Source organism: Salvelinus fontinalis, unplaced genomic scaffold (genome assembly GCF_029448725.1).
Source record: "Salvelinus fontinalis isolate EN_2023a unplaced genomic scaffold, ASM2944872v1 scaffold_0895, whole genome shotgun sequence".
NCBI lineage: Eukaryota > Metazoa > Chordata > Actinopteri > Salmoniformes > Salmonidae > Salvelinus > Salvelinus fontinalis.
Window position 1 is genome coordinate 22,264 of NW_026601104.1, and position 9,801 is coordinate 32,064.

The 9,801-nt window shown below is 47.8% G+C and overlaps 1 protein-coding gene across 1 annotated transcript; it reads right to left on the reverse strand.

Annotated features, from left to right (window-relative positions):
- Positions 1 to 388: 388 nt before the first annotated feature.
- Positions 389 to 9,578, reverse strand: LOC129847611 (uncharacterized). The gene is made up of 4 exons (XM_055915361.1): positions 9,237 to 9,578; positions 3,995 to 6,901; positions 3,225 to 3,401; positions 389 to 528 (listed from the first exon to the last, which is right to left on the reverse strand). The coding sequence occupies exons 1-4, from the start codon at positions 9,576 to 9,578 to the stop codon at positions 406 to 408; spliced, it is 3,549 nt and encodes a 1,182-aa protein (XP_055771336.1). The 3' UTR covers positions 389 to 405.
- Positions 9,579 to 9,801: the final 223 nt, after the last annotated feature.

A 9,801-nucleotide genomic window follows, 5' to 3' on the forward strand; every position in this document is an offset into this window, starting at 1 on the left:
TCCACCGTACCTTCTCCGCTGTGCAATCCGGTTTCCGAGCCGGTCACGGGTGCACCTCAGCCACGCTCAAGGTACTAAACGATATAACCGCCATCGATAAAAGACATTACTGTGCAGCCGTCTTCATCGACCTGGCCATGGCTTTCGACTGTCAATCACCATATTCTTATCGGCAGACTCGGTAGTGTTAGGGTTGCGAAAGTTCAACTGAGATAGGAACAATAGTACACCTGAACTTGGTTAAAATAACTGTTTAATTCAAAAGTTAATAAATGGCAAATACAATTTCCGTATATACGGGTTCAATGTTTCATCACGCAGGATAAGACAGAGAACTGATTTGTTTCTGACAAAGATATTATATTATACTCTGACAAAGATAGTTCCCGCTTCCGAGCCGGCCTGTCAGAGTAGAGACTGGGCGTGGTTTAGACTCACCCAGCCTATCGTTGATGTTGGCGCCTTAAGCCAGCCCTGGCCCCTTAGCGCATATGATGTCCCAACGCTGTTGCTGTGTAGATTACCCTCCTTCACCCCAAAGACTTGGGTCAGACAATTTTATAACATTATCTGAGATATCTGCACCTGTATACAATGGCCTCTGTTCTCGCTCAAGGCTAACTACAGCTTCCCAGCTTCTTATCTGAGCTAACTGTTACTTCCAGCACACACACACAGACATCCAGGCGCCCAAACAGTTTGTCAATATCAAATCACATTTGTTATAGTATTCAATCACATACAATACAATATTCAATCACATATGATATAGTTGCTAATCACGTTTGTTATAGTATTAGGTTATAGTGCATAACTCAGAACCTCACATATGTTTTTCGTGTGTATAGTTTATCTGTTATTGTCTATTCAGCAGTCTCCTGATTCACCCCCCTCCTGTGTCTCTCTAAGATTAGCACAGTCCTGGTCACACAGTACAGCGCCCACACTACTGATACATTTGTTGCATACACACACATATCTCATACAGTACAGCGCTCTCTCTAACACACACACCTCAGGCTGATATTCATGGTTAGACAGAGCACTGGTAAGAGCAGAGACTAATGGAAAATGCAGGTTCACAAGAGTCAGCAATTCAAACTTTAATGCATAAGAATAGTTAGTTAAGCATGTCAAAAACCTTATAAAAACCCCACAATCCCCCGTTTGACACCTATAGGTGTCAACATAAACAATTTTGATTAACATAGACATTTGTTTTTATTACATAAACATTTTTATTTATTTTTATTTTTATTTTTTAATTTTTTTTATCCCCTTTTCTCCCCAATTTTCGTGGTATCCAATTGCTAGTAATTACTATCTTGTCTCATTGCTACAACTCCCGTACGGGCTCGGGAGAGACGAAGGTCGAAAGCCATGCGTCCTCCGAAGCACAACCCAACCAAGCCGCACTGCTTCTTTAACACAGCGCGCCTCCAAACCGGAAGCCAGCCGCACCAATGTGTCGGAGGAAACACCGTGTACCTGTCCCCCTTGGTTAGCACGCACTGCGCCCGGCCCGCCACAGGAGTCGCTGGAGCGCGATGAGACAAGGATGTCCCTACCGGCCAAACCCACCCTAACCCGGACTAGCCCAATTGTGCGTCGCCCCATGGACCTCCCGGTCGCGGCCGGCTGCGACAGAGCCTGGGCGCGAACCCAGAGACTCTGGTGGCGCAGTTAGCACTGCGATGCAGTGCCCTAGACCACTGCGCCACCCGGGAGGCCCCCTACATAAACATTTTTGATTGACATTTTTTATTTTTTATTCCCCCGTTTGACACCTGTAAGGTGTCACAACCAATAAAAATTCCATCCCTGTTCCATATACTAGGTGGGCTCGTTACCACCCAGGAACTTAAAACCTTCTTAGGGAGAACAGTGTTATTAATAAACCTCCTTTACAGCAAACCATGGGTCATCCTCAGTCAAACCCCTCTGTTCATTGGTCTCGGCATCCTCCCCACTAACTGCAAGCAGGGGCATCATGCCAGAGGCCTTAGCAGCATCTGAAATACATTTCTTGGCACAAGGTAAAAAGCAAGCAGCGCAACATAGTAGCAAAAGGAACACGACTACTAGGGTCAGAAATCCAGTAACCAACATGGCAGTATACTTACCAAACATACCAGTGAACCACGGGAACAGACCTTCCTCCTCCACTCCAGCGAAACCCCTCATCTCCACAGAGAGCTGCTGCAACCCTGTCAAAGCCTTGGCAATGCTCCCATCTGGACTAGTGTCATTCGGGATAAAAGTACAACACTGTTCCCCAAACATCTTACAGACTCCCCCCTGGTTTGCCAATAGCATGTCTAAGGCCAATCTATTTTGCCTTGCCGTTTGTGAGGTAGCCTCCAATTGTTCAGCCAATCCAGTTAAAGCCACACGAGAGTAATTAAGGAAACGTTGTTGGTTGTAATAGATGTAATTTATCCATGCCGTTTGTTTAGCATCCACTAAAGCAGGGCCTATAATAGGGAGTAGATGCCATAATCCATCGTTCCGTCCAATAGCCTGGAACTCATGGGGCACACCAATTGGTACTCCTAGCATGTTGGTATGTATAGTAGTTTCATCCCATGGGGCATTACGTCTGCGTCTAGACAGAGTGTTAGGCACAGCTGTCCTTTTTCCCCCATTAACTGCTCTGCCGTAACTTCAACAATAGTAAGAGGAACTATTATGCTAGCCAATGCACAGGTACCTGTCCAATTTCCCTTTAACGTAGGAGTCAAAAATCTTTTGGGCCCACAAATCCACCATACATCTGCCACTCCAAATGTCTGATTAAGCCCCATCCCCGGCCAGGTATCATTTAGTCTATGAGTCTGGCCACAGTCATTGCTGGGCAGATGTCCATAGTCCACCCCATCCCCCACACTAGTGATACAGCTGTAATTTCCCCCATATGCTTTTACACCCATTGGGGCCTTTGTTGGTGGTCCTGTAGGGAACACTAGAGCTAGAGTTTGACACAGGGTTGAGGTTGATATTACAGAATAGAATCTTAGTAATATGCATTTCCATCCTTTCCCAGAATACAGTGCGAAAGGGTGGGTTGCCAGTACAGGTCGTGCATGTCCACAGATAACACAGTTTTGTTTGGCTAGAGATCGTGCTGTATATCTCATATATGCCAACCACATGTTATCTGTCCCCCCATATCCTGTTTCTGTAGCCAATTGATCGCTGTCTGAAATGTCTTTTATATTAATTACCTGGACTGGGTTAAGGTCAGAGGAGTCAGAGAGGGTCACCGTGGTGGAGGAGGCCAATGGTCCCGTGGAATTCTGGATCTGGAGAGCGGGTTTTGTAGATACCACAATGGTAAGCGTACCCAATGTATCCATCCCAATCCTCTCCAACCCCAGGGTGTAAGTGCCTGCATCAGAGAGCTTAATAGATCTAATGGTTAGTAGGATTTCATCACCTTTACACAAATGCCTAGGCTTCCCAAAATCCCCCCCATGCGAGGGAGAACCTATCTACTTTGGTCGGGTCCCCAATGCTATATGGGTATCCCTTCCTCCAATTCCAAATTTTTCCAGTATTTGTTATCATAAAATCCCAATAGGGACACCCTTTCCCACTGCATAGATATGCGGGGATACCTCGGTAGGATTTTATTAGCCTTGTCACATAGTCACTACTTATATAATAGTTGGTATCCCCACACCTGTTGTGCGGGGTGCACACATCCTTGTTTCTCCCTCCCACCGTAAAAATCGTACATGCCTCTAGTATTACCACACTGGTTTGGCCTTCTATTAATCGTATAGTGGTGTGTTTTGGGGTATGAGGGCCATCAAGGTAGGATGCAACCCCCTGAACCCCCAATATGAAAAATAAGAACATCCCCCCTCCCTTCATATTTAAACTATTGGATTTCAGCTAGATCAGTTGCCACTTGTTCAAGGGATCGCTCTGGTGTGGAGTCTTTTGCGCAGTGGGCTCGGTGATACCAAGTATCCCCTTGTTCTCGGCTTACCCTTAACGAATGACTTGCCACCTCTTTGACTTGGTAAGGACCCTTCCACCTGGGCTCAGTCCACTTTCTGGAGTGCACCTTCACCCTCACCCAGCTTCCCACCTGCACGTCTCTGTTTTCGTCTGTGGTCTCAACACCAGGGGTCTGCACCTCCACCACCTGTTTGGACAGTCTTTGGACAAGAGAAGTTAGAGCCTGCATGTAATCTGAGTATCTGATTTTAGCAATGTCCAGCCCTGGCAAACTAAGATTGTCATTTGGAGGCCCTGGCATTCTTCTGCCTGTCATTAACTCGTGTGGTGTGAGGTTTGTGTCAGACCCTGGAGAGGTTCTCATGGACATTAGCGCCAAAGGTAGTGCATCCACCCATTTCAGTTTTGTTCCAGCCATTATCTTCGCCATCTTCCGTTTCAGCGTCTGATTGGCGCGTTCCACAAGGCCCTGCGATTGGGGGCGATACACAGAACCGAACTTATGGGTTATGCCCAAGGCCTGTTCCACTTCTTTTAGTAGTTCATTCCGGAAGTGGGAGCCATTGTCAGATCGGATAAGCCTAGGAACCCCGAATCTAGGCACCAACTCTCTTCTCAGCCATTTTACCACAGTCTTCCCATCCTCCCTTGCAGTAGGTATGGCCTCGACCCACCTGGTAAACCTGTCCACCATCACTAGTAGGTATCTTTTCCCTTCTACTCGATTGTCCATGCCCATGTCTGTGAAATCAATGCATACGTCTTGGAAGGGTGCGTCAGGAATTGGGAAGCTCCCAATTACTGCTCCCAAAGATACCTTGTTGTTGTAGTTCTTGCACACTTCGCAACTCTCCGAGACCTCCCTTGCCATGTTCAGAAGGTGAGGGTGTGACCAGGCAGTCCCTAATCTCTGTGCCACACTCTTCCAGCCTCCATGAGCTTTGTTATGTTCTTCTCTTATCATGGACCTTAGCAGTTTTGCTGGAGCTACTGTTTTTCCTTCATGTGACCTCCAGATCCCTTGGTGGTCTCTTCGTGCCCCACATCGTTTCCATGTGTTTTGTTCATATACACCAGCTGCGTCCTGTAACTGTTGTACAATGTCCATGGTTAGTTCTTCTTGGGGTTCCCCGTTTCTTTGTATCATTTGATGTGGCACGTATCCCCCTGCTGTTTTTGCGGCTTGGTCCGCTTGGTCATTTCCCTCCCTTACTTTGGTGTTTTCTCGACTGTGTCCCTTGCATTTGATAATGGCCACTTTTGTAGGCAGCATTATGGCTTCAATTAATTTCTGAACTTCCTGTCTGTGTTTGATGGGTTCGTTCGAGCTGGTTAAGAATCCTCTTCTCATCCATTGGGGCCCATCTATGTGTGCAATGCCATGTGCATATGCTGAGTCTGTGTATATGTTGGCCACTTTTCCTGTACACAATTCCAGTGCTCTCCTCAGTCCTCGGAGTTCAGCCAGTTGGGCGGAGGCGTCCTTTGGCTCCAGTTTCTTTGCTTCTAGTACCTCGTGGCTCATGCCGTCTGTGTCCTGTCTTACTACGGCATATGAGGCAATGTTCCCTTCCCCTGGCGTCAGAGATCTGTAACAACTGCCATCTGTGAAGAGTGTTTCCGCTGGTCCTTCAAGTGGTGTGTTCTGGAGGTCCATCCTCACTTTAACCTGGAGGGCCGCACGATCCTCACACCTGTGTGGCTGTCCATTCCCCATTCCATCAGTCATGTTGGTCGTCTGTGTGACGTAGGTGATGTGTTTGGCTGTAATGGCTTTGGTTATTTTAGATTTTCTTTTGCTGGACAGGGTGAACAGCTTAGAACCAATAAAAGCTGTTACTCCGTGGTCTGTGTTTATTTCCAAAGGGTGTCTCATGACAATGTGGGCGGTCTTCCCAATGGCTCTGGATAGAGCAGCAATGTGTCTTGCACAGTCAGTTTGTCCGCATTCAATGTGGTCCAATTTTGCGCTGAAGTAGTGAAGTACCCTCCTCTCCCCCTTTTGTTTCTGATAAAGGATGGAATGTACATATCCGTCCTGTTCAGAAACATCCAGCATGAAAGGCAGGGTGTAGTCTGGTAAAGAGAGAGCCTCAGCTTGAGCAAGTGTTTGTTTGAGAGCAATGAATGCTGTTTCTGCTTCAATGGTCCATGAGAGTTTGGCTGTTAGGTTTCTGTTTCCAGCTTCACGAAGAATGGCTCTGAGTGGTTCCACTTTTAGGCAATATTCTGGGACATGGGTCCTGCTATAGCCAGTTAGTCCAAGAAAGGACAACAGGTGTTGTACTGTGGTGGGTTTTGGGTGTTCCAGAATGGTGGTTCTTTGTGCTGCGGACACCGCCTGCCCTTTTCCAGACAAAACTCTTCCCAAGAACTGAACGGTTTTTCTACAGCACTGTACTTTCTCTCGCTTAACCTTGTAGCCTTTGGTGGCAACGTGCTGTAGCAACAGTTCAGTTGCCTGAAAACAGGATTCGGCAGTGGGAGCAGCCAGCAGAAGGTCGTCAACATACTGGAGAAGTGTCACACCTTCAGGTAGGGCCAATTCCTCCAGATGGTCTCTCAGAATAGCATTGAAGATTCCAGGGGAATCCCGGTAGCCTTGTGGCAGACGAGAGTAAGTGTAACATTGATTTTGGAATGTGAAGGCAAAGAGTGGTTGAGAGTTTTCATGGAGTGGGATGCAGAAAAAGGCATTTGCTAGATCAATCACAGAGAACCAGTCTTGGGTTGGTGAGATGTTTTGTAGAGCCAAGTATGGGTCAGGGACAGGGCGAACATCTGGTATGGTAACATCATTAATCGGTCTGAAGTCTTGCACCATTCTCCACTTCCCTGTGTCACCCTTCTTAACTGGGAGAATGGGAGTGTTCCAAGTGGATTCAGTAGGGAACAGAACCTCACCCCGAGTGAGTCCGAGGATGGTTGGGGCCTTCTACTTTTTCTTTGCTCAATGGATATTGACGTTTGTAAACAGGGATTTGTGCATCTGGTTTTAACTGGATTTCCACAGGGGAAACGTCCACTAGGCCCACATCCTCAGGACTGGTGGTCCATAGTTGTGCTGGAATCCGGGTCAGCATGTTGTCAGTATCAGGGTGGTCCGTCATCTCTCTTCCATGGTGTCTGGGTCTCCGAACTACCTCTGGAACAGAGGTGTCCTCAGTACACACCCTAATCCTCCAGACGGTTTCACCCTTCAGGGAAGAGGTATCAAGGTTAGGGATGTGTGTTTGGGTCCAGATGAGTTTGTCTGCCGCTCTTACAGCCGGGCCGAGAGATCGAGCCTCATACCCAAAACCAATCATAAGGTTAACATGGGGAGCTGAATCAGATAGCATAGTGTACCAGTCTTCCAAAAGATCGATGTCTCCGTCCATTGCCATGCAGTTTGCGGCAACCCCTTCCTTAAGGATAAAGATGTGTTTACATGTTACCAATGGTCTCCGGTCTACCATTCTTTCATGCCATGCTTCGTCATAGATTTCATCTTTGTTCTCACAGTAGTTCATTGTGAGGTGTGGGGGGTCATCGGGTGGATAGTAAGCGTTTAGAGTCTGTATCCATGGTTTCCAGTCCTGGAATTGTTTACACACACGTGGGGTGTCCGGATCACTGTCCAGTAATCTCAGCCAGTAGACGTGGGATGGTTCTTCCTCAGGTATGTCATCACTTAGGTATAACATGCGTGGGGGGTCTGATGATGTCATAAGTATGGGGAGTAGCTCAGTTGGGGATATACTTGTAGCATGGAGGCCGTTGCCATTGCAAAAGATGGTGCATCCCAATTTGGAAAGTAGGTCTCTCCCCATTAGACCTACAGAGCACTCAGGGTTGTATAGAAATTGGTGAGAGTAGGTGTGGCCATCCCAGCAAACGTCTAAAGGGATGGTGAAGTGCTTCCTCATGATTGTTCCCGAGACCCCTGTGAAAGCTTGTGTTCTTGTGGTGAGTGGGTAAGTGCTTTGTACAGATGACCAAGTACAGCCTGTATCAATAAGCATCCTCTGTTGTTTACCTCCAATCAGACACTCTATAGGTTCCTTGTCAGGTGGGAAAGTGTAGATGTATGTACTGTTGTCTGGAAGGGTAAGGGTCTCTGGGCAGCTTCATTGAGGGGATCCTGTCTGATCGCCCAGCCAGGACATACTTGGGAGAAGAGCAGGGTTAGGAATCTCCGGAGTGTTGTTCTGTTGTTGCTGTTGTGGGTAAGGTTGTTGTGGATAAGGTTGTCTTGGCCCACCCCAATTTCCTCTTCCCCCTCTTGGCATCCATGGTCCTCTCTGGGCCCCCCATTGACCTCTCCCTCTTGGTGGTTCATAGCTACCTGCTCCATACTGTACTGCGTATCCCAGGCCAGTATAATGGGGACCATAACCCCCTCTGCCACCTCTTCTCTGTTGTCCTCTCACGTGGCAATCCCGGGCATAATGTCCTGGTGTCCCACAAGCGAAACAAACTGCAGGGGTGGGCTGCCATGGTTGAATGGGAATGCCACCTCCCCATTGGGTGTCACGTTGTGGAGCCATCAATCCAGCCATTTGTTGAACTACAGCTGCAACCACCTCGCTAGTGGCTGCATCCGGAACCTGAGAGACTGGGGTGCTTGTCATGGGCATCTGACGTGCTGGCTTGTCATCCATCAGTTGTTTTTTCAGGACTTTCTTCTGTAGTTGTTTTATTTCATCATCTTCCTTCCTTTTTCCTTCTCTGTACCTTTCCACATGGTGTTGTGCTATTTCAGTGAATTCAGCAACACCCTTAGCTGTGATTCCTACCACCTTCTCACATTCAACTCTGACGTGTTCTGGTAGAGATTTTAGGCATTGATCCAAGAACATGGACATGAGTTGAGGCCTATCAGGCTCCTCATTCCAGGCCTGTCTCCATAGCACTCGTGCTTTCTTCATGTATACTGGGACGCTCTCTTGGTCTTCTAGACGCAGTGTCTGCATTAGTTGTGGCCGTGACTGGGTGGGATATCTGCTTCTCACTGCAGTCCATAGGTCAGTCCTGTAGTTTTCAAATTTGGTACTCACTGATTGTCTTCCCCTCAACCCAGCTCGAGTCATGAGGTCCTTGCATTCCTGATCCCCCATGCATCTATTGAGAACTGCCAGTATATCGCCAAGAGTTAGTTCATCAGATGCTGTCAGGATTTCAAAGGCCTTCACCCACCTACATCCGGACTCTTCTGGAATTGGCAAAGCGTCCACTAGGGTTTGTAGATCTCGATGTCCCCATGGTTTGTAGGTGGATGTCCCTCCCACCTGTTGTCTCAGTGGATGCATCCCTCCCCTCTGGGCGGCCTTGCTTCGGGTGTTGTGAGGGTGTCCTGTCAGTTCAACCACTGCACCCTTGAACCTGCCTTTTATTCCATACTCTGCATCATGTTGTAGGTCTTCCTCCTCACTCACTTCCTCGGCATGGTTTTCATGTCCAAAGTGTATAAGGTGGCCCAGGGGTGGGGGACTGACCACGTCAGTCAGTCTCTGGTTCTGATGTAGTTCGGCCAGGGCGTGTTGTAAACGCCGGATTTCTTCACCCTCAGCGATCACCTTGTCCTCTAGGGCCCTTACCAGGTCTCTGTCTTCACGCACTCTTGTATCCATATTCATCTGCTCCGTTGTTGGTTGGTAAGATTCTCTTGTTACACCACTCCCTTGTGAACACAGGAGGGAGACAGAGGCTCCCTGTTCCAATTCCATACTATTTCCACTTCCGTCTCTCCATCTGTCATTACCCATCTGAATCCTGCTTAATTGCTCCACTCCCTTCTGGAGGTATTTGGTGTTGTCAAGTAATACCTGTATTTCTTCTCTTTTTTCCTGGTTC